Here is a 25906-nt window from a genome sequence, read left to right as displayed (position 1 = left end):
AACAAAAGAACAATCCTGCGTAAATGGAGGGGCTGTTGCTTCGTAACAAAAATTTCCTTTGCAGAAAAATGCACTCAATTGCAGAATTTCATTTTCTAAAATTCCCAACTTCCATATTCAAAATGTGGTTTTAAAACGTAACCTTGCCTTGCACGTAACCCTACAGAGTGATGAATCTATTGTCTGTGCTGGTCATGAATTTCATCTTCGAGAGGGCAAGGCTATTTTCAATTTGGAAACCTTTGAAGGGGCGCCAAGGCAGAGACCAGGGTGACAGTGGCCATTGCCTCTGTAGCCTGTGGGTATTGCTAGGCCTTGCACGTAACGGAAGTGGAATAGTTTTCGCAAAAGAAGTAATTTTCCACGAATTTGATTTCGAGACCTCAGATTTAGAATTTGAGGTCTCGAAATCAAACATCTGAAAAGCACACAACTCCGTGTGACAAGGGTGTTTTTCTTTTATTATTATCTCGCAACTTCGATGACCAATTGAGCTCAAATTTCCACAGGTTTGTTATTTTATGCATATGTTGAGATACAGCAAGTGAGAAGACTGGTCTTTGACAATTACCGATAGTGTCCAGTGTCTTTAATAGTTTTGTATCGGGACCCAAGTGTAAATTGTCGAAAAACTCTCGTTCATCAAGCAAAATTTTATTAGTCGTAATAGCTACATGTAATTATGTACTCGTTGGCTGTCGAATGTATCATCACCTATGAAGGCCAAATTTCATAATTGTGCTTACCGCTGAATTCTGTGCCTAGGGCTTATGGGATTATATGCTTTAAAGGGCACAAGAATTGGCCCCTGTGTGTTTAAATGAAGTAATTTAAATATGATTATAAGTGACCTGAAAGGTTTTGTTTGAAATGAAGAGAAAACTAATTCTGAAATATGTGATCAAGGAACACCCAAAACAGAAGGGAAATTAAGTTGAAGTTTAAATTATTTCTATTTATTAAAGATTTCAGGTAAACAAAATCTAAATATTGAAATAATCATATATCGTTTATGCATTAGTAGGTCATCCCTTTGTATGTTGTGAAACTCAAGTTGAGTTAACCGGGCATTCATTCATCAGTTAACTTCGCTGGACTTGTTTCTTAATTGTGTAAAAATTTACAAACACAAGTGTCAAAACTTGCGCTTTCCTTTCTTCTTTGGGCAAAGTTTGCACAATGTCACTCTTTTAATAATTATAACACACCTCTTGCTTGTTCTGTATTCTGGTTGGCTGAAACAAATATGAACTAATAATTATAAGCTAGTGGTCGCGCGCGCGTGTTTTGCGGGAATAGTACCAGAGCGGGCACTAGTCTTTGAAAATAGTGCCCGCGGTAACAGCGCCCTCTCTTGACTTGAACCGTGAACACGACTACAAAAACTCCTTTTTCTGTTTCATATTTGACATGTAAATTCGATTTGTGTTATAAAACACATATTGACTGGCATAATTCGGTAACTAGTGTACGTCTATTCCCCCTCGGGCCTGTGACCCAGATCAAAATTCCAGTTGAACCTAGTTAACTGGTGTCAACTGGTTCAACTGGATAGTGACCAAACTCGTCCATTTTCCATATTAACCAACTGGTTTGGACTAGGTTTAACTGAGTTCAACTAGGTTGAAATTATAAACCAGTAGGTTTCTGTCCATTTTCCATATTAAACCAACTGGTATTAACTGTGTTTAACTAGTTTATCAACTAGTTCCAGTTAAACCCAGTTTAACTAGGTTCAACTGGAATTTTGACCTGGGGAGTGACCAGAAGAGGGACCTATTTCCCTCGGCCTTTGGCCTTGGGAAATAGGTCGCTCTTCTGGTCACTCAAAGTCCCTCGTGGGAATAGACGTATACTAGTTACCTCATTGCCAGTCAATATGTGTATAATAATGCGAGATTATTTGTTTGTACAAAATCAATACTCATTGTTGGAGATAATGTTATTTCTACCAATTGTTAGCATTTATGTTATACCTTTTTTAAGGAAACCAAAATTGCACCACACTTTGTGGATAGTTCCCATGTGACTTCGTCTCGCACCAAGTAAAGTCCACCAGCTTTCCGGGCAATGACACATACATACACACATAATGTACATCTTTTCACAAGTGCGTTTATTTATAACCAAATACCGCATGCCACACACTGGAGTTTGATGCAATTTCTTACATCTGGTTGTGTGTTAGCTCTAAGCCAAAAGAGCAGGGGTGGATTTCACAAAGAGTTAAGACTAGTCTTATCTTAACTTAGGGCTAGCCTTCATTTTTTGTAATATCTCCTAGGACTAAGCTGGGAGTAGTCCTACATGTAAGTCATTGTGAAAATCGACCCCTGGGCCCAATTTCATGGCTCTGCTTACCGCCTAATTCTTTGCTTACGATCACCATTCTTCGCTTGCCGTCGCTGTGTAAGCATAGATTGTCTAGTAACGTGGAGTCTGCCTCGAACAAGCCAAAATTTCCTGCTAACCCATGAAATACGCTTGATGAGAGCGCAGAATTCCCTGCTTTGGTAAGCGCCAATTCTTTGCTTTAGTAAGCAGAGCCATGTGCATGTACTCCTATATTGTCCACCATACCTCAAAAAGGCTAATGTTTTTGTGGCTACAGAATTAAGTAAGACACATACATCATGGCCTTCAGCCCTTTCTTAGCAGAATTGTTTTCTTTAATTGGGTGCAGATGGGGTAAGAATGTGTTATTACAGCTTGTGTATCTGGGTTAAGCTGGGCTAACAATATGTCTGGGCTTTATCTTGAGCTGTCAACTGAAAGTATCTACACTTTCTCATTGTGCTGTGACCAAAAACCAAAGATAAATAAATACCGTAAATTAATTTCATTTTTTATTAACAACCCTTTAACATAAATATTTATGAGTACACGCGCAAGCCAAGTGTCTACTTTGACCATTTGTTTTTATTACTTGGAACTCTTTTGTTTTTTTTACAGTCTTGACAAAAAAAAAACCTGGAGACACTTTTGATTTGATGTGCAATATTATGATACTGTTTTGAAACTTGTGTACAGTCCAACGATTTTTAATGAAAATTGTAACCGATAATAGTAAAACACAACCAGTCAGTTTCCCCTTTGTTCATAATAAAATTGTGATTTTTGTTTGCAGTCACACACAAACGTCAAGAACATTTAATCATTATGTCCATGTATGTATTCACCACTTGGAAATTTCATCACTGATTTTTTAGTAATAGTATGTTGGCGAGAACAAACAAATTGCACACCTACATCATCATGGATAGAAGAGAGCATTCTTATTTTGTTTCCCCTTTCGAGGATAGCAAAATATCAAGGGAGGGCGCTGTTGAACCACACAAAGATATAAGCCATGTGTGCGCACGTCGTGCATGACAACATACACCGCAGTAGCAAATGCCCCATCTGCCTACCCATACCGCATTGCGGTTCTGAATCGCGATAAACCTTATAGCCCTCTTTGAAACCACAGACTGTAGGGGCTAGGGCTTCGAGGTCTGTTGGTAATTTAGAAAGAGTGCGCTTTCATTATAGTGCCTCAAACAGGCAAGCGAAGCGGTTTCAAAAAGAGCCAATGTTGCCATTATAGAGGCTTGAAGGGAGAGTAGTCGGGCCCCTATTCTTGGTATATCGGTATTCATGATGTCTTATGTAGATAGTAGACATAATGACCACGGGGCATCGTTTTGTATCTTGGTAATGAGGTTTCTAAATGTGGTTAACTGTGCTGAATTGTTTAAAATGTATTTAACTTTCATAAACTTCATGAATGCATTTTATTTTTCCAAAATATTATTTAACTTTTTATTATGGTAAACAAAAAGTTGAAGATATAGAATTTAGTCAACTCATTTGTTCTAGACCAAGTTAGTCCCAGAACTTTAAATATATGCACAAGACTTGCACAGTAAGGATACTGGGCCATATGCCATACCGCTTTAGGCACTGGACACTTTTAGCTAAAAAACTTATTTACTTGATAACAAGCAACAGATAGCTGTTGACATGGTTGGTGGTATAAAACATTGTGAGAAACGACTTCATTTGAATCTGCAAAAAGACTTCAGGCCTGAAGTTTTTTTCAGGCATCTGAAAGTTTATACAAGTGGGCAACAAGGTTGTTTTTTCTTTCATTATTTTCTTGCAACTTCAATGACCATTTGAGCCCAAATTTTCACAGATTTGTTATTTTATTTTTCTGCATATATTGAGATACACCAAGTGAGAATACTGATCTTTGACAATTACAAAGGTTTCCAGTGCCTTTAAAACCCAAGATCAAGGCATAATACAAAAAATTAATTTAGCTCATGCCTTACTACAAATGTAATCAAGAAATCTGATAGAGTTCTTTGTTGTTCAGTTTGACTATTTATTTGTAGCTAATTAGGATTTGAAACTTTGCATGGTGGAAATACAATATGGAAAGGTTTGCGGTAACACCATGTAATAACTATCTCTGGGGTGGTTCTGAAAAGATCCGTTGGTTTAACTCGACGCTTCGATCAGTATGCTCTGATCGTCTTCTGGAGAAAGCGGAAGAAGATCAGAGCATACTGATCGAAACGACGAGTTAAACCCACGGTTCTTTTCAGAACCACCCCTACTCATTAAAGATAGTTATTACATGGTGTTACCGCAAACCTTTCCATATTTTTAGCTATTGTGTGTCTCTGTAGCCTACTTGTCAACATGAAACTGCTGTACGTTATCAGTATTCGCTTTCAATGTAGTTTCTGAAAATCATATTTTTGATAGAAGATTATTAATGTTTGTTAAATGTGTTAAATGTCAAGTACGAAAAAAGGCACATTGTAGATTTCATTGTACAGATAGCTGTATATTTTGAAGAAAGAATATTCAATATTATGAGTATTGTTTAGAAGAAACCAAAGTTCTAAGACTTTTTTTTTACAGAATTGTGGCTACTTTAAATTATATGTTTTAAAATTCATGCCATGGTACAGCATCCATCAAATTGTCGATCACCTACAAACATACATTGAATGAATATTGTGTGATTTCATTCATGTATTCTCAGGCATGATATTCTTTTTACCTAAATCTGATTTTTCTGATGTTTTCGCCGTCAAAAAAGTCAGCAAATTAAATATTTAATTTCCTGAAACGTCTATAAAAGGTAGCTTGCACTAGATGTATGTATGTCAACCTTTGTACTCAGTAACACACTCTCCTTTCTTGTTTTTCAAAGGCCCAAGTCATGCCTGTATCATTGTGACATTTTTTTGTTTTTTTTTTCCTTTTTACTTTTGAAATTGTTTTATGGAACAATCATATTTTACCTGCCCAGCAACAATCACATAAAACTTGTTATTAGTCGAGTATAAAATCAGTTCAAAATGATCACACGGTTTGTCAGAGATATGCCATGTGCTCGCCATTCCACCAGCTAATTATTATAAGTTTAAGTTTTTAGCCTTGATTGGTTCAAAGGTTACATAGGGACTTCAACAAGATAAATGTAGCTTGATTGTAACACCATTTAAATGTCTGTGGCCGTTTTTGCTTGCACTGTAGAGCTGCTTAATCACAAAATATAGTTAAGCACAATCAAATGTTGCTTACCAGAATAAGGTTACCAGCCAAACTACAATGCCACATGTACAATTTGTGACTGTTACCCTGCTCATTTCTGCTTAGCAGAAAATTGTTAAGAGATTAGGCCCTGTCATTATTTATTGCTTTGGATTTGTCCTGATTAATGGATTTTCTTAAAACTTCCTTTGAGCCTTCAAATTTTCTTGAGAGATGAAGCAATGACCAAAGGGAGGAAGAAATAGTCCACGTTGTGACCAAACCTGTACTGTTGTTTTTCTATTGATGCACAAAGTCTAGCTTGTTAGTAAACCTCCTAAATTTGCAAACATTCTTGTCCCAGAAAAGAGGGACCCAACTCAAAAGCCACTTTCATCCAATCTCATCTGTGGAACACAACTGACATTTCAATTGTTTTATAATAATATGTCATGAATGTGATGTGATCAAAATTAATGCACACATTGTTTTGTCCTATTAGGGATATTTTTTCCATTGTCTGAAGCTGAAGTCTTCATCGACTTTGCTCAAGATTTTCTGAAAAATCTCAAAAATGTTAATTTTCATATCTAGTTTTATTTTATACTATTTATGTAGGATTACAACAATCAAAATGGTTCCCAAACCAAAGGGTATACTTTACCTGTAAAAAGTGTATGTGATGTTTGTATTCTATAAGATGATTTGCCGACTAAATAATTCAGATTCAGACAGTATTCTAAAAACTTGTTAAATTTATGCCACCATATATAAAGCTGCTTAGCAGAAAATACTGATTAACAAAATCCTTTGCCAAGCATTGAATGATGTGGGAACCAGTGGCAACAATGTAAACTTTTTGAAAGTGGACTGATAAACTGTTTCAACTAAGCAACATTTGATTGTGCTCAGCAAGTTGTGCTTATTATAAATTTGGGATGAGAACTAAACTTTACACGGTTCTGTTTCAAACTTAGGTCCAGTCCAAAGATACAATTCTTAAAACTTGGGATTGAACTGGAATAACTAAAAAGTCTACAAACAAAAACAAACGGCTGGGTTATACAGACATGCTGTTAAACACTTGATTATTGCACTAGATCTTGCTACACATACATGATTGATGCTGTGATCAAAGGTACAATGGACTTACTATTATACTATTATTTTGTTGCAGTAAATGTTGCCAATGCACAATAAAGCTTACTGTTGATAAAACAATCTGGTTGTATTTTGTCAAAGTGGTGTACTTGGGTGTTTGTATTAATTGTGTATGACTCCAAGGTTGGCCCACAGTTCCTTTTCCTGCCTTTGCACCTCTCTCTGGACCCTAGTTCGCATCTCAACTCAGACCTATGTGGATTGGGATTCAAGCTCATACTTGAATGTGTGTGTTTTCCCCATTGGGAGTTTTTCCCTTCCACATCTAAAAATTAACATTTTTCATCATCGTGTCATATCCTCTTCTTGGCACTAATTGTGCTGTTAATATGCTAATAAATAAATTACAATATTAATTAGTGGTTATATTGTTACATAGGAATGGAAATCTTATTAATCAGCACAAAATAAGATTTGGCATTATTATTTTTTGTGACCAATGAAGAATATTTTGACAGAGGGCCCCTATAGGCAAACTTTCCACCCCAGGAATAACTCATTTATTTTTAAGAACCGGCCTCCCCCGCCTCCCCTGCGGAAAAACCTACGAGCACCCCAGGCATTCTGTCCCTTACACGTCATACCCACGGAGACCACCTAAGGAGAGCCTCATCTTCAAGGGAGATACCCCGGGTGGGGTTGAACATAATTAACCCCCACCCCGTGATACCTGGGGAGGAAGAGTCAACTGGAAGAAACCCAGGGAATAATGTACAACAGACCCCAGGAACAGGCCCACACGAATACTATAGGAAGAGCCTCAAGGAAGGTTTCGCAAATTTTGTTTACATCGTTACTTCTCTGGCTGCTGTTTGCGTTAGACAGAGTTTAGTGCAATATTTGGCCAATAATAAAAAGTTTACAAAGCTTTTCATCCTTCATAGCTTTTATTTATTGTGGAAAAAAAAAGAAAGTTGTGTGGCAATACAAATGTATTAAATATCGCCCTCTTGTGAAAAAAAGGAAAGTTCGCGTGGAAATAGTAAACAGTGCCCTCTTGTGGTTCATACTTTACAACACCTCGATCTCGACATCTACACTTTCGCTCGTTCTCTTGTTCAACTATGTAGATTGTACTGTACATCTATAAACAAAATTTGCACGAGGTTGTTGCACGCATCCACACACTACACACGTCTCTTTTGAGTGGAGAAAGGACCGCAGAGAATCATTAAATGAAAATGACTTTAAAATAACAAGTTGGTATTTTATTCCGTAAATAATGAAATTTAAAGTAACTTTGTAGTGTCAGGAAAAGGTAAGGATTATTTTGCAGTCATTTTTTTTGTCCATTCTGACGAAAAATATTGAAAAATGACGCAGTATTTACCACCAAATTTGTTGGCGTTGTTTGCCCCACGCGACCCGTTGCGGTTCATGCCGCCGAACGACAAACTACGGCACGAGAAAAAAGACGATGGCTACATGGGAATGTCGGAGTATGTTCGTCTATTTGAGGTGAGTTGAAGGGTAGTTTAACAGTACAAAGGTGCAAGTTTTCCTGCCACCACTCTCTCACTTGATTAACAAAAGGAATTTTAATCATATTCTCAATTGAGTAAATTATATTTTCAGTTTTATTCACTGCTGGAAAAATGGATTCTGGTCAATGGATTCCAACTCCTTCAGTTGGTGCAGTTACTGGCTCATTTCATTTGGAGCCATTTGTGAACATCGGAGCCATCATTTTTTGTACAAAGTTTTGTTATTATATTCGTTTACAAAATCAGTGGTTGAATTAAATGTTAAATGAATGTTTAGTTTTATTTAAAAGTTTTTCAGCATTTTTATGAAGTTGTCTTTTTCTCCTCAACTGATTCAAAACACGTTTTTGTTAGCCAATGTCAGCGACTGACTGACAATTATTTAAAAGGAAATTTAAATGTAATAAAGGTGAATGAACGCTTTAGTTACATCATCAGCAAGAATGGATGTCAGACAACTCGACCTACTACTTGCCATCAACTCTCTTGGTGCCGTCAACTCGCCGTCAACTCCTCCAATACATTTAAAATCCACGAAAAAGGCATAGAACTATGTTTATTACTGTAAAGAGTTAACTGACTCCTTTATTTAAGAGAATTTTCATACTTTTTAATTTTTTTTCTCGTGAACAAAATTATTTCTAGTCAGCGAAGCAGTCGGCCGCCATCTTGCTTTTTTACACAGCTTGTACAACAGAAGGCGCTTTCCTGCTTATGGAATAGTCTTGGCATAAAGATGTCAATGATCGATATCGATAGTGTATTATGTGCTGTGCTTCGTTTAAATTGATCACGGACGTCTTGGGTCAAAGCTAATGACGGCAAATAGTTGGATCAGCAAAACTAGTTTTCTACAATAAAGCATTTGAAAAGGAGTGCACACAAACATGGTTGCGCTTGGTTTATAGAGTTGTGACGTACCCCAAATGTATTCAACTTACTGACAGTATCAGTAAGCTTGATTCTAAGTTGTGAATGTGAACACTTGTTCTAATTTTTACGGAGTCTGAATTTTACTCACGATTGCGCAGGATCCAAAAGACACACCCCCTCCAACCCGTGTGGAGACTAAAGAAGAGAAGAAGGACAGAAAGAGAAAAGAGAAGGAAGAAGCCCACAGAGCCAAGGCAGAAGCCGCAATCACAGACTGTAAGTTGGAATTAAAAAAAGAATTAAAAAAAAAAAAATAAAGGTTCATATTTTTCACGTTTTGATCCAATCACACTTGAACTCAATCACTGATATCTCTTTTAGGTTTAAAAAAAGAGACAGCCCACATATAAGCGTATTTCGCAGTTTTTACTTGTTCTTTTGTGTGTTTCACTACAAAGCATGTTAAAAAAATAAATGGATTTTATGAAGGGCCTTTAAAGAATCCAAAATGATGTGAACAACAAAACAACAGAAATCAAAACTTAATGGGTTTTAAGGAATTCCTCAAACTGTTCAAGATATGATGAAGCATTCTGGATAGGTAGAAAATTCTAGGTTAGTTAAAGATGTTATCAAATTTTTTGGCGAATTTCAATTTGAAACAGAAACAGAGAAATAATTCTTTGAAAAAATGACTTTCATTGAAAAAATTAGGCCATGCAACTTAAACATTGAATTGATCAAGTTGCGGCGAACCAAAAATATTAGGAGCGACTTTATGTACACCCAAAACAATTTTGGTTTCAGACAGGCAAAAATTAAAGGAACACGTTGCCTTGGATCGGACGAGTTGGTATATAAAAAGCGTTTGTAATTGTTTTTTTATAAAATGCATATGGTTGGAAAGATGTTGTAAAAGTAGAATACAATGATCCATTACAAATTTGCCTCGAAATTGCGTGGTTTTCCTTTTGCTGTGCGAACTAACACGGTCGGCCATTTATGGGAGTCAAACATTTGACTCCCATAAATGGCCGACCGTGTTAGTCGACTAGGTAAAAAAAAAACGTGTAATTTCAAGGCATGTTTGTGTGGATCATTGTATTCTACTTTAACATCTTACTACCCATATGCATTTTATAAAAACTGTTACAAACGCTTTTCAAAGACCAACTTGACCTATCCAAGGCAACATGTTCCTTTAACAGAACAAGTAGGTTTGGCTCATAACAAGATCTGCGTCTCAAACCAAGGCACTCCAGAATAATGCTGAACGACTGCAACAGTTGATCTTTCAATTCTAATGTGCCAGTAGCTCCTAATCATACATGTATGATTAGGAGCTAAGAGTGTTGCTAAGGATGTCCTATACATTGTATTGGAGTATAGGACATCCTTAGCAACACTCTTAGCAACAGTCGTAGCCATAGCCGCCAATTCCTGATTCAATGTTTTCTTTGTTGATACAGGGGAGCCTGCAGCAGCCACTATCGGAGACCCATTCAAGACGCTATTCATCGCAAGGGTTGTAAGTATTTTAGGCATTAAAAAACAGAAATCTTGATTTTTTTTATAAACAAACCTGTCCACACATTTTAGACCTATATGGCTCCAAATATGAATAATGTTTACTAAATTATGTTTTATATTTGGTTTGCGGTAACACCATGTGTGCATCTACTTGCCAGGTAGAGTTTGTTTTTAGAGAACTGTCTGTCTGTATTCTACTACCGCGGATATTATATTTATCGGTTGTTCGGGAGACTTCTCAGTTCTGAAAAGAACTGTCCTGCTATTTAATTACTACCCGGGCGAAAGGTATAGAAAATTGGCTGGGACTACTACTTTAGCTTGTAGGATCATAATTAATTGCACTATCGCGGAGTCGTTCTCGAATTGGTCCCAACATTTCGACTACCTTGCTCTAGTCATCGTCATGAGACGAAGCAAACACATGATTGCCTCACTAGGCAGGGTTCTTCGGATTTTTCAAAACTTGGGGGCATTTTATAACAAAATTTGGGAAGTTTTGTCTGAGACTCAATTTAAATAAGGCCCTTTGATTGTTTTGGTTTTGGTTTTAAAAGTCCTACTATGCAATTTGGAACATTATAAATAAGAGTTATCTTCATGATTTTTGTGAATGTGATCTCAAGGCCCCCCCCCCCCTCCCCCAAAAAAACACTTTGTTTACGTGTCTTGTCTGCTCTAATAGGCATGGACCCAAAAACATGCATGTATCAATACGATACGCTATCTTCTGCATTGGGAGAACGCTGCTACAATGATTGATGTACATGTGTAATGTACATGTGTACCATGTGTTGCTTCGGTGCCCCGTTCATGTAAAGTTCCCATTGCTTTCATACAATGTAGAGTGTTATATTTCTCAAGTGGCCTTGTCTTTTTTTCATGATTACAATCCTGTGGCTTAGAACTTTGTTTGCGTGGCAGTTGCTCTGTTGTTAAATTGTATAACTTTTTCTTTCGTTCACAGAACTACGACACATCAGAGTCTAAGCTTCGTCGTGAGTTTGAATCCTACGGACCTATCAAGATGGTATGTTGTTTTGGACATGTAGTTTTCCTTTCAATGTTAACCCTAGCAGTGCCCTGTAACAAAATATTCTGTAACAGTTGCTATTATTCTTTTTTTGACAAATTGCACCTAAAGTCAAGGCACCCAAAGGTTAAACTTCACAAACTTTCTTTTGGTCTCAACCAGTCAACTTGAACTTTGCTGAGTTTTTCACTTTTGCTCAGTATAAGTCAAAGGTTCTCTCATCTCTCCTCTATCCTGCTCTTTGATTAAGTTCTTATAGTACTGTCTTAGGAAGCTACATTTACTTGCAATCTTTAACGAAAACAGGCCTGTGAAATCTCTGTTAATCTGAAGAAATTCACTCAGAGAAATAATTCTTTGAAAAAGCGCCTTTCAGTGAAAAAATTAGGCCATTGAAAAGAAAATTTAATTGAATGCTTTCCTGGTGATTTCACAGGGTTGAGTGGCTCATACTCTACTTTGTAGTAAACGCCAGGTACAGAAACACCTTGATGCTTCTTGCTTGCTGTTACCTACATGTATGTAAATACAGCTTGTGTGGCTTACAGAAAGAAGTAACAAGTACATTGTCTATCTTTGATGTGAATCAATAATGAGGTTTTTTTTCGTTTTCAATGGCCCATTCAAAGGCCTGCAAAAGCTTACAATATCAATATCAATCCTTTGAACCTGCCGCCTTAAACCCGGTTCATACTTGTTGCTCATGCGAATGCGATACGCATTTTTACGCCACAAATTTGCAACAAATTATTGACTTGTACTCAACGCCTGCGAAAGAATCGTTGTGAAAACTGTCGTGCGACGTCAAAATTGGCTTCGTATCCGTGGGAAGTATGAAAACCGGGCTTACCATTTTTATTCTAGTTTTATACATCTTTCCCAGCAATGACTCTCACCCCTTAATTAATCACCAGATCCACGTTGTTCATGACAAGAAATCTGGCAAGCCAAGAGGATATGCATTTATAGAGTATGAACACGAGAGAGACATGCACAGTAAGTACCAAATCCCCTCCCTCCCGTAAACAATGGTATCGTCCAGATAGCTTGAATACAGCGAGTCTTGACCCTACTGTTATTGAATAGAACTAGAGGGCGCTTGTGTTATTAAACTCGAGCATGAATCCTTATGGGCTACTCACGATCTCACATAGAGTAAGGACTAACTTAGGAAGTGCATATGTGCAGACCGAGATTTGACATTGTTGCACCAAGCTTTTATGTGCGAGATGCAATGTTTTGGCAAAATCCAGAGACAAATGTTTTTCCACTGAAATGACAAAATGGACTTTTAACATGTATTCGGACCGTTCTGTATGGGTTTGTTAGTCACAAATTTCTTAAATTCTTTAAATAAGATAGATGACTAGGGAGAGACCGCTAACAAAAGGGCTTGATAAGCTCAGTTGGTTGACCACCGGCATGTTAATCCAAAGGTCGCAGGTTCTAGTTACTCTCTAGTAAATTCTTATATGTGACCCGCTCTAACGAAATAAGGAATGTCTAGTGATTTTCACATTTGCATATTTCATAATATTCCAAACAAGCAAATCTTTACATTTTAAATGAAATAAAAATCAAGACCATACGACCTTCCTGTCTGAAATAATGTGGAATTTTACGACGACCTTGACGCTTAATTTTACGACCCGTTTTGGAAAACACAAACTCCAGAAAAATTGATTTGAAAAAACGCGACGTCTCACACACTCATTAAAATAATATTAATATTTTTGTTTACGATAATGAAAATATCAATTTTTAACCCCCCGTAGTCAGGCAAACAAAATTACCAAAATGAACAAACAACTCAACGAGAAGTTAGATTATAATGTGTAGACAATTTCACCAATAAGTTTGACAATGTTTACCTGAAATTTTAGAGCAATTTGCGTTGATATTTCCAACTTGAAAGGCGAGTTTTGTTCCGTCAAGTCAAAACATAGTAAAGACAGCTGTCACTCAGCGCATAGCATCAACCCCCACGGGTATACTCGGCTTGAAGACCAGGTAACATTCGCAATTTCCCCGTGCATGTTTCTCATGATTTTAGCGAAATTTCTTACCCAGCATGAAGTTTAACTGAAAGATTGTTCCTTTAACATTCAGAATTATTTTGGTTTTGAACAATTCAACCTTGAAAAACCACGAAACAATGATGGAAATTAGACACTGTTTTCCCAACGTTCGATAAACATTCCACTGTTCCATACGTCGTACGTGTAGCAAAGTTTGTGCATGGTACCCGCGCAGTGTTCGTGTGTACATTGTCGTATTACCAGCGCTGCAACTAGCTATGGCAACAAGACCGGGTCGGGTGATCGGACTCTCAAGCTGCATGGATAAACAACGCCTCGGTCTGTGAGCCATACTAAATCTCGCGACGCGGATTTATGAATGAGAGATGTCATCGCTGATAAAACAGGGTTTGCCTTTGGTGACCTTTGAACCCCTTTCAGTGTTGACACATGTTTTTGGTGGCTATATTTAGACACCTCTAATCTTTGGCTTTCCAATGGTACTCCTGGTGGCGCTATGCAAGTTGTGTGAAAAGTTTTGCGACGCTCGCCAAATTTGGTGTTTTCAATGAATGTTCGCTGTCTGTCCCGTGGGATTTGGAATATTTTTGGATAATTACGTCAAGAACATGGCTCAGAAATCGTCTGTTTTTACATCTTTAGTAATCTTTTGACGAAAAGGTAAGACCATAGTAAGTTTAATCAAGATTTAGGCAACCTAAAAGTGTAGAAATACAAAAAATTAAAAAATTCAATAATTTTCAATAATTGTTTGTTATGATTATGTTCGGTGTCAAATTACACGAAATGAGACTTTACTAGACATTCCTCATTCCGTCAGAGCGGGTCACATATGTTTAATAATAATAATAATAATAATAATATTGAAGTCTTATATAGCGCACGTATCTACCAAACAAGGTACTCAAGATACTCAAGGCGCTGAGTATATACAAACCCAAAAATTTGTAAGGGAATGATGTAAAACTCCTTTGGCAAGTTCTGTGTTCTCATCTTCAGAGGCATTAGCCTAGAACAGGCAGGAATGCTCCTGGCATTTGATTCCGTAGACTGTCACAGAAATATTGAATTAACAATATTTTAGACTGGGCGTTGGTTTGGGATTCGTAGATACATTTTGGATGCTCAATTTTATAGTTAATTAAACACTAATAAGGGTAGTTTTTAAACTGCAGTTCCAAGATAAATACAGGTCTTGAAACCGCCGTCTCCTGTTTTTTAAAATTGTGTTCAGGGATTTTATTAAATTAAACAAGTTTTCAGTTCAAAAGTATCGGCTCAATTTCAGAATGAATCTCTAGTGAGGGAGGTTATGTGCACACTTAAAAAAGGGATATCTTTGCACTATATGAAATACAAGATTGTTGCAATTTTGAAAAGCTTGAGTCGCAAAGAGTTTATTTCATTTAAAAAAAAACAGCGTTTTGTTTGCACTGACATACCAAAATTAAGCTGGTACCTGTAAGAGTGTTCCTATGGTAAGCAGAGATAGGTTTGTATACGGTGTATCTGTAAATATTACCAATGACCTTTAGATGACCTTTGACATCCCTGTATGCTGGATCCACCACAGATTGGTGTAAACTTTGCAGATGCTGTTTGAGATGTTGAGCTCAATCAGTACCTTCACTATCGTTGGCAGTGTTCCCCAGATTGAAGAAAAATTCTGTAGACCCCTTGCACATGATGCGCACATGATGCAACAAACACTAACAGCGCCCTCACTGAGGTCAAAGAAGGAACTTTCATTGGCTGAGAGTTGTGCGTGGCATGTACACGCTTGCACATTTGCGTTATTTGACTTCAGCAATGGATGTTAAAGCACAAGAGGTCTACTGACAGATGTGTAGCCAGAATCAGTCACTTCTCAGTTTGCATTAAAATTTAGAACAACGGAAACATTGGCCATGATAACTGATCGATGTGACATCATGAATATGGATTTGGTGCTATAGATTTTTTAAAAATTTTTTTCTTCTAATCTTTTTGGAAAGCAAGTAAACCCAGTTTTAAGTTCTGACAGGAAGTGCCTGGTTTTGGCATTAAAGGTACTGGACTCTAATTGGTAATTACTCAAAACAATTGTTAGCATACAAACTTATTTGGTAACAAGCAATGGAGAGCTGTTGATAGTTTCAAACTTTGTGAGAAACGTCTCCCTCTGAAGTATTATAGTTTTTGAGAAAGAGGTAATTTCTCACTCAAATATTAAACGACTTCAGGCCTGAAGCCTTTTATTATGCATCTGAAAGCACACAAATGTATGCACAATGGTGTTTTTTCTTTCATTATTCTCTTGCAACTTTGATGACCAAGTGATTTCACAGATGTCTTATTTCATTCACCAAGTGAGAATACTGTCCTTTGACAATTACCAAAGGTGTCCAGTGCCTTCAAGCAATCACATGTGAGTATCACTCATTGGCCCCTTCGATGAGTCCTTCCCATGAAATATGCTAATTATATTCTTGCATGGGCACAGACACTATGGCAAGCGCCAAAGAATTGTGCACTAGGCAGACGAACAAATGTGTAAGTTTCACGCCACATTCAACCCCCATCCAAAAAGCAGGATGTCCCCTCATTTTGCCCAGCAGTAGTGCAGTTAGTGTGCACCTGCGATGATGTGCAATTTACAAAATATTTCATGGGAAGAGTCTTTTCATGCATTTGTGTCATGAGGGTTATAACACATGTACAGACAAGGAGTTTGGTATTTGTTTACCGAAGTTACTGTATTTAGGAGTAGTTTGTAATTTCTAGAAACTAAACTGTTAAGGGAATTACATGTATAAGGGTAACTCAAGTTACCCACCCCACTGTAATCTAGCCTTGTTGCCTATACCACACACTGACGTAAATGTATCTTTTTGTCACCCTTTCAATACAGCCACACATAGTGTGCTGCCCCCACTCAGTCAGTCGGCCTGGCATGACAAAGCCTCAGCCTTGCTGTCTCTCTAAGCCTAGTCATTAATCCATTTCATGGATTTGGGTTTGTATATGATATGGTAAGCGGTACACTGGCCTCCCCATATTCAACACACAGACATACCCAAGGGGCCAATGGGGGTGGGTGGGTATAGAAAGGGGGAGGGGAATTTGCTTTAACAACCATACAGTAAAAACTTTCTCTCACAAAGTCACAAGACACCAAAATGTTAAACGTCTTAGAAGACATACATGTACTGTACTGTAGAAGAGTACTCATTTCAATGAGTTCAAAAAGCTAGCTGTGCTGAATATCTTTACAACATGCATCAACAAAGAACAGGTTAGTTTGAACCTACATTCTCTTTTATCAACATACACGCAGGGGTCGGAATTGCCACTAGCCCGCTAGCCCGGGTTTTCCAGATTTACAGCCGGTCAACTCATTTACCCAGTTTGATAGCCCAGCGAGCTAGTGGAAAAATAATGCAAAGATTAACATCACAAACAATAATGAACTGTGCTGATGGTATTGTAAAATAAAATACTTTCGGTGACCAATTTGTGTTGTGACTCGAGACGTAATGTGTTTTTCGGGCTACCAAAATCTCATTAGGGCTATTAACGTTTCTGAATTTTTATAAAACAAACCAAACAATAATGCATGCATTGATGAGACTTCTCAAGCATATATCACAATAACAGACATACATCAGAAATCATAAACCAAAGTAAGGAATTAAAAAGTAACAAACGTGCAGACCATACCAGGGGGTCCTGCGATAACTCTTTGTTTGATCCTGTAAAAATCAACTACAATAACCACAAACATGTAGACCTTCATATTGATTTGGTGTTTTTGGTAACAAAAAAAACTATGCCAGTTTTTGTTGCTGTTTTTTCAACAAGTAGTCACTTTATTCACCTAAAACTTTTACTGGCAACTTTTATTGTATCTTTCTTGATAATTTGGTCTTTTAATCGGCATTACATTGAAAAAAACAACAACGAATAGTGGTCCCAATCATTTTATGTTTTAAGTCTTCGGCTAAGAAGCTCAACCGTTTTAAAAACTCTGTTATTTTTTGTGCCCAAATTGTTGGACCCCTGGTATGTGTCATGTTCCGGGTAAGTTACCCAGCGTCACAACCTCATACCTGGAATGTGTCAACCTTGTTCCCATCTTGATGGCTCGGCGTGTGATGTGTTTTGGCAAGACTTGGTAAGGTGCCAGGTAAATTTGTGTCTTTGGTTTTTTCTTATTCAGATATTGGTGTCAAACTATGCATTTTGACAATTTCGAATAGAAACTGCACTTTTTAAACTTAAATAGAATTGGAAAAGTTTTACCAAAGAATGCACATTAACTTTTTTTCGAAGTCTTTTTTTTATGTAAAATTGTTTAAAGATCTTAGTTCTGGACAAGACCTAATACATGTACTTTGTTACAAAACAATTTCTAATAATCATACCGATGACAGGCTGGTAAGGCCTGTGCTGTAAAACTCAATTTTGTAAATTTTCCGGGTTGGTAAGCCCATGATTTGTTGAACATCTTGAAGTACTTTACCGGAAAGATTTGACTGCCTTTGTCTTTTCCTGTTTGGAGGTTTCGACGATGTCCCCTCTTTACGTAAGTGATTTGCTCTTAAGAACTACCTAGAAGCATGTTTTGCCTTTTTGATTGACTTACAAACACTGTTAGCTGAAGTAAAGCCTTCATGTAAGTGATTGTTGTCATCGGGTTTGGTAAGCCCAACGTTGGTGGACCGTGCACAGCTGAGGTGGAACCTGGGTTCTTTTGAGTGTTGTAAGTTTTTGGCGGAGTCAACGATGCATATGGTGGTCAACAATAGTTGTAGGGAGCAGAGTAAGCAACCAACTTATTATGTTTTGCTTTTTTGTTCGGGGGAAGGGGAGGGCCTGGGTAAGCTGGTTTTAAAGTCTGAAATGATGGTGGGTCGGTAAGCCCAACTTGGTGTGCACATGTCTGTAGAGAACTGCACCCACGGAGGAAAAGTGCAGGCCAGATTACTATATTGCAGTTATCAGAACTGAAGGTAATGAAGAAGTTATGGACGGGGAGTGTGAGTTTTTGGGTTTGTTGGCCGCCTGTTTATTTGCTTCTTTTTTTCTTCCCCCGTTTTTAAAACTCTAATTGGGAAACAGGTACATGTACTTGTATAGTGGTCTTTGTGTATTTTTTTTTTTTTTTTTTTTTTAATGTTACATTTTTCAGTGGTATGATTTACACTGGGTTTGGTAAGCCCAAACATTCTCTGTTGTAAAATATTCAACACGAGGGACAGAAAGTTGATTTTGGTGACAATAAGATATCTTCCGTCAAACCTTTTGTAAGTTTTAACGGTGAGTTTCTAACATGGATGCAGGTTGGTTATTGTGACCTGTAAGGTAGTAGTCATTGTGGTAAAGTTAATTGTTGTTAGTTATTCTGTGACAAAGCTTAGCTGGGGTGGTAAGCCCATTTGCGTAAAATATTACTATCTATGCCGGCAGCAGAAATGGTAACAACAGTTTTAGTAACATTTGTCCTTAAAAGTTTTTGTGTATTTCTTGTATAGCTGGTAATCCCATTGTTCTTGCACATGAGTAGGTATGAAACTGTGCAAATGGGGGGCCAATTTGCTAAAGTCTGTTGGGCAAAAACAAAATTCGTAAAAAATTGCTTTGCTGAGCATGGTTTGTCTTTGCTCAGCATGGTTCGTCTTTGCTCAGCATGGTTCGTCTTTGCTCAGCAATGTTTTGTGTGTAAAGGCTTTAGGAAATTGGTCCCAGCTGGGGTTGGGGATGTTCAGAAAACTTGATTATATATTGATCATTTATCATAACATGGAGAAATATGTGGTGAGTGATCTGTGTATGAGTAATGGCCTCTTTTGGAAACTTTGGCTCTGGCTTGCCCGAGCCTAGGCTAGAGCTTCAGCCAGAGCTAATGCTGGAGCTTCGGTAATGAAAAGGTCCTGATGAAGGGTGAAGCTTGGTGAGAGCAGACATTGTCAATCCTTCAACGGAAAGGCTTCATCTACTGCCACCAAGGACCTCACTGCTCATCATCAAATTATTTAAAGCTCTATCTGCAGTTTAATTTTTCCTGAGCCCTGGTTTAAAGTTTAAGATCAGGTATTTTGAAATTAAAAAGTATACTCCCAGGTAAAACCATGCTACGCTAATGAGTAGTGTTGTCGCTCCATGTTTCAAACAGTACATGTATAGGCGTTGTGACCTCTGACGTCACTCGAAAACCATAACATGATTCGCGCGCATACCGCCGGGCAAAACCTTTGTGATTTGGCAGCCAGCTAGCAAGTACATGCAATCTTACCATGACTACGCACTTATTTGCCCGGCGAAACATGACGTGTACAGTGTTTTGTCAACAGAGGGCGGTTTAAATGTAAACATAGGTCACATCGTCTATGCTCGGCTGGTACTCGGGAGAATGCTCAGAGCAGAATCTACTGTTCACGACGTGTCAAGACCACACCTGCTATTTTTAGAGCCAACGTATATCCCTACATTTTGTTTAAAACATGGTTTACCACAAGTTTACTCTTTCTTATTTTCCACACTGTTCAAGCTTCAAACATTACGCAAAAGTTGCTTGAAAATTATTGCCTGTAGATTGTCTTGTTTGACATAGCCCTAAAATGTCAGTGGATTTGTGATGTTGAGTTTCAGGTGGTGAACTATTCCATACTATTGAAGTGGCGGCTAAAGAAATGTACATTTGACATTCTGAGAATTTATACACTCCTATATTTTCTATTGGATCGTCAACTAATTTAATCTTGGATTCCTAGACTTCTCAAATTGTTCTCCCATGTTTACAGATGTACGTAATAGATTAACTTAAATGTCTTTCCTCCATTGTAAAAAAATAAAAAAAAACTTTTAAAATAACAGGGTAAAGTTGTAAGTATAAATATCGGTCAAACTTCAAGATGTGCAAAGCTTCTCTTCTCTCGTGTCGTCAAGCTTGAGACATGATGTCATCAGAAGTGATATGACCTTTGACACACCTCGAATGACCTTCAACCCTTGCAGGTGATATTGCGATTTTGTTGTGACAGTAGTCTGCATGTTTCGGCGTCGTTCGCTTCATGTTCTGACTTTTTAATTGTCTTTAATCCGTAGATGCCTACAAGTATGCTGACGGCAAGAAGATTGATGGGAGGAGAGTCTTGGTGGATGTTATGAGAGAGGGGACGGTTAAAGGATGGTTGCCACGGAGACTAGGTAAAGAAAACCAAACAAATCTGGGTTACAATTTCAAAGACTGCTTACCACGGTATTCTGCACTTACAGCGCCCTGTACAGAAGGGTCTAATTTTCTGCCGAATTCTGCGATTGCGATCACTGTTCTCCGCTTGCGTTGTAAGCGAAGAATGTCTAGTAACATGAAGTACGCATGCATACAAGCCAAGATTCACATGCCAACATGTGAAACATGCTTAACGTAAGCGGAGATTTCCTATGTCTTTGTGTCTTTTTGTCTTTATGATGACAACAGTTGCTTTGTGACCATTTCTTTTTACTTTAGATCTTAAAGGATTTGGGTACTTTTTGTAACACAAAACACAATGTCCACAGATTTACATTAAACTTACAACGTTTGATAATAATGATAGTAGAAAGCGTACCTTAAAATATTTGTTGCTGAGGTGCTGTAGCTGAGTGAGTAAAACAATGTCATGAAAATACCTTTTTACATGGTACAAATTTTTTCGTCTCAAGTTCACTGAGATGTAAATTATTTTTATGCGATTGTTTTACTCGTTTTTTTAAAAAACTACAGCACCTCAGCAAGTAATAATTTCAGGGAAGCTTTCTTATATCATTATCTTCAAAATGTGTAAATTTTAATGTAAATCTGTGGACTTTGTGTTTTTTTGTCCTAGAAAAAGTACATAGACCCTTTAAGTCATCTTTTTCTTGAACAGGAAACCATTTTGTTCTCAGTATCTCTCAAGGTGGATGTGCTTCAACCAATTTAACACATGAAATGTTTCCCTTTGGCAACCAGTGTAAATCAAACTTTTGCCATATTCAACAACAAAAATGTTATTTGAGCCAATCTTGATTAATTCCATTTTGATAGTTGTCAAAACACCATTCAAAATAGAAGATGCCTGATTTTGAAAAAAAGTTTTGAAAATTACTAATTTTTTCTGGATCGCATCACAAATGATGACCCAAAACACTGGCTTAAACAACTGTCTGTGTTGTCTGACAATGATGAGTGTGTTTTTCTTTAATCGGTAGGTGGTGGATTGGGAGGAACTAGACGAGGTGGCCCTGAAAACAATGTCCGTCACTCTGGAAGGGAGGAACCTTCACAAGCAGCAGCTGCAAGGTGAGTCATTTGCATTAGCAGTGTTAACAGTGCTCTACTGGCCAAATGCCAGTTAAAGGGAGGGTACACGTTTGGTAATTACTCAAAACAAATATTAACTTAAAAACTGACTTGGTAACGGGCATTGGAGAGCTATTGATAGTATAAAACATTGTGGGAAACGACTGCCTCTGAAGTAACGTAGATTTTGAAAAAGAGGTAATTTCTCACTAAAATACTAAAAGATTTCTAGCTAGAAGTCTTTTATTCCTATGTGAAAGCACACAAATTTGTCTGACAATGGTGGTTTTTCTTTCGTCATTTTCTCGCAACTTCGATGACCAATTGAACCCAAATTTTTACAGGTTTGTTATTTTATGCTTTTGATGGGATACACCAAGTGAGAACACTGGTCTTTGACAATTACCAAACATGTACAGTTCCTTTGTAATGTAATGGTTAACAAACTCCTGTGGTGCAATATGCTACTAATCAAACCAGGATCATCAGGGCGAACCCCTTCTCTTTTAGATAAGTGCACTGGGTTCTTTAATGTGCATTACACAACACACAGGGAACAACGGCTTAACTTCCCATCCGAAGGACAACACATGAGCAGCAGTAAAAAATTAACTGCAAGTGGTCTGGCTAACTAGTTCATTGTTGAACAAAATCTCTGTATTCAGTTCAAACAGACTATTTAGAACAAGCTGATGGACTAGACAAATAAGAAGCTCACTGGTCCTGCTGGCTAGTCACTAAAAAGCATAGAGTTATATATAAGAACTAGAGGGCGCACTGGTGATGCTTCTTGCATAAACACGACGGGGCCGCAAGGAGACACATGCGCCATTCTGTACGCGCGTTGAATATGAAGTACACGCTGGAGTTTGTGTTTATTGAACGCTACGCGATAATGTTTTGTCAACTTAGAAAATGGCAGCACAAACACACGCTGTGCAATGATGTTTTGTCAACTTAGAAAATGGCCGCCTGCGCGCATGTCGGGCCACTTATATAGGCCAGTGCGCCCTCTAGTTCTTATATATATAACTCTATGCTAAAATTCACTAAAGATGTTAATGGCAAACCCTGGTTAGTATATAATACATATATTTATAAACGGAAAAAATTAGTGGGGCATTCAACTTCTCAGCTGATCAGCAGAAAACGCTGGTTACAAATTCCTTCTTTTTTGCTCTTACAAAGTATTTTTTGTCTCTTTCGTCCATTCTCATATCATTGCAAACAAAAAATGTCACATGTCCCAGACACTTAGTTCTGCCTTTTCATCTGTGTAAACACTGGACCCCAATCCTTTTGTGAACCTCCGCCCACCCCCTCTCACATGAAATAAGTATAATTTGTTTTCAAAAAGCAACCCAATGTAAGTGCTTTTTCGTTGTGACTGTAGGCACAACAGCTATGTAGCCTGCACCTTAAATATTTAAGCCTGCCGGGTGAAGCTATAAGCTCAACAGACCCAATCTTTGATTTGTTTTCAAACAGAGATGAAGAGGATCGAGACAAAAATCAACACGAACGACCAGATCGCAGCAGGAGCCATGATCGAGACAGGGAGCGCCGCCGGGAGCGTGTCGATAGAGATAGTAGAGACATGGACCGCGGAAGAAGGGATCGAGGAGACAGAGGGGATCGAGGAGATAGGGGAGACAGAGGAGATAGGGGTGATAGGGATCGGGATCGTGACAGAGAGCGCAGGGAGCGGGACCGTGATCGAGACCGTGATCGCGATCGTGATCGTGATCGCGATCGGGACCGCGATCGGGACCGTGATCGGGAAAGGCGCAGGAGGGACCGTGATCGAGAGCGAGAGGGTGAACGAGACGTTGAAAAAGAAGGCGTCGAAGCAGAAAATGATGACAAGGACCAGGACAAGGACCTCCAAGAAGCCATTGAGAGAGATCGCGACAGGGACCGCGGACGAGACCGTGACAAGGACCGTGACAAAGACCGTGACCGACGAAGGCGAGATCGCGACAGGGATCGTGACCGTGGTGATCGTGGTGACCGTGACCGAGACCGGGACAGACGTGACAGGGACCGCGGACGTGACCGTAAGCGAGAACGTGATCGTACCGATTATGGAGACGAGGAGCCACCAGATGTCAAGGTTAAGATTGAAGGAGCTGAGGATGTTGGCCTGGTATCGTATCCACCTGACGATGAAGAAGAGGTGCCTCAAGATGAGGATGAGGTTAAAATCAAGAAGGAAAAGCTAGACTTAGGATATGGTGACGTTGAGACTGCCAATGGTTACCAACAAGAGTAGATTCGCAATCATTTTAAACCTCAAGGAATTTCTGGACTAACCTTCATACAAACTTAAAAAGCTTAAAAGTGCTTTGTGTTGTAAGTTGTTCTTTTTAGTGGTTTATGTTTCCATTTTTAAAACTTGCTAGATGTCTTTTTGTTTGTTTTTTAAATACAGGACCGATAAACTTTTTTTATACAGTTCATGTGATGTTTTTCTTGTTGATTTTTTTTTCTTCCCTGTGTGTTATGAGTCTAACATGTCTTTTATGTATGCTAGGAGGTGAGTTTTTGTATCAATAATTTGACCTCTGACATTGTTTGTTTACAAAATAGACCCCATTGCCAACAAATTGCTAGAGAAAATACGAGAGATCAAAATCAATGTCATGGCTCAGTTACCATTAGGCCTAGTTATATAGTTGTTCTATATTATGCAGTGCTTGAAAAATGAAAAAATTGTTCTGCAGAGCAACATTGTAAAAGGATCAAATGTAGTTTTTCTACACTTGTTCTATATTTATTTAGGCCCTGTAAACAAAACAACAACAAATTTGACAGTGGTTTGTGTTACTTTATTATCTTACATGTAGCTATGTTTACAATACGCATTTCAAACGGAGTGTTACTTATACTTGGTGGTTGGAGACTTACATGGACCTTATAGCAAATACTTGATATGCACGCGTTAGACATGTTAGACGACAGAGAAGTTGAATGAAGTGCATGCTGGTCTAGCTAGCCATATAGTTTGATCGCTAGCTAGACCAGCATGCACCTAATTCAACACCTTGCACAATGGGTAATTGCGAAAAGGTCTTTGTAAATTCATCTTCTCTGCTTTTTGTGCTTTCACAGAATTTCTTATGATCTAAGCAGAAAATTGTCATTGTCTGCTTAGCAAAAATTGCAGGAAACCAGTCACAGACGGTGTTTATGATGGTAATCTTGTTATGGTAAGCAACATTTTGTGTGCTTAGCTCATTTTTGTGCTAAAGTAACTCCATAAACCTATTGTTCCAATGTCTCCCATAGAGTTTTCACTGACTAGTTTGATTAACTTATTTACTTCATTGAATGAAACAAAACTTTCAAAAACTACATTAAGTAGGATTCAAAACCTAGCAGCTGTTAGAAATGTCGGATTTGTCAAACGTAAGGAGTGGAAGTTTGGGAAGTAATCTCCGATGAGCTATAATGTTCCACGGAAAATCATACACAGACATTGTTGATCATCTTGCTATTTGTTGAGGTTGGGTAAAGCATACATGAGAAACATGATATCAAATCATACTTATTAATGAAATAGTAAAATTATGCATTCCTGTGAAATTTTGTAAATGCATTAATTTTGTTTAAAATAAAATGGAGCTTTAGGGAAGGGCTGACCTGTGAAAAATAAAGTGTCATTTAATGAAGATGTTCTTGCGTTAAATTGTTGAATATTTTAGGAGTGTTGTTTGCTGTAGCACTGTTATAATTTTCAAAGTCAAAAGAACCAAGTTTGCTAAACCAGTTTGACCAAAGGGTCGCAGGCTAGCGCGGACTATTGGAATAACTGGTTTTGTCACAGAAACTGATATAAACCACAAGGGAAACTGACTGGTTAAAGTTTTAAATGATTTTTGGGGTTGAACAAAGAAAAATTGACTAGAGTTTGGATTTGAACCAACAACCTACAGATAATGCGGCACGT

At 38.0% G+C, this 25906-nt stretch overlaps 1 protein-coding gene across 1 annotated transcript; it reads left to right on the top strand.

Annotated features, from left to right (window-relative positions):
• The first annotated feature begins 7823 nt into the window (after positions 1–7823).
• Positions 7824–25628, top strand: LOC117296360 (U1 small nuclear ribonucleoprotein 70 kDa-like). The gene is made up of 8 exons (XM_033779239.1): positions 7824–8151; positions 9209–9326; positions 10520–10578; positions 11548–11610; positions 12528–12609; positions 20739–20840; positions 21867–21957; positions 23446–25628. Exons 1-8 carry the CDS (start codon positions 8008–8010, stop codon positions 24227–24229), a joined length of 1443 nt encoding a protein of 480 aa, XP_033635130.1. The 5' UTR covers positions 7824–8007; the 3' UTR covers positions 24230–25628.
• The last annotated feature ends 278 nt before the right edge of the window (positions 25629–25906 follow it).

Source organism: Asterias rubens, chromosome 11 (genome assembly GCF_902459465.1).
Source record: "Asterias rubens chromosome 11, eAstRub1.3, whole genome shotgun sequence".
NCBI lineage: Eukaryota > Metazoa > Echinodermata > Asteroidea > Forcipulatida > Asteriidae > Asterias > Asterias rubens.
This window is presented reverse-complemented; position numbering and strand designations above follow the sequence as displayed.

Excerpts from the sequence above, each read along its gene's own strand:
- LOC117296360 (XM_033779239.1), top strand. The coding sequence starts at position 8,008 with ATGACGCAGTATTTACCACCAAATTTGTTGGCGTTGTTTGCCCCACGC. Across the intron at positions 20,841-21,866 it reads ATGGTTGCCACGGAGACTAG|GTGGTGGATTGGGAGGAACT; the intron begins GTAAAGAAAACC and ends TTTAATCGGTAG. Across the intron at positions 21,958-23,445 it reads TCACAAGCAGCAGCTGCAAG|AGATGAAGAGGATCGAGACA; the intron begins GTGAGTCATTTG and ends GTTTTCAAACAG.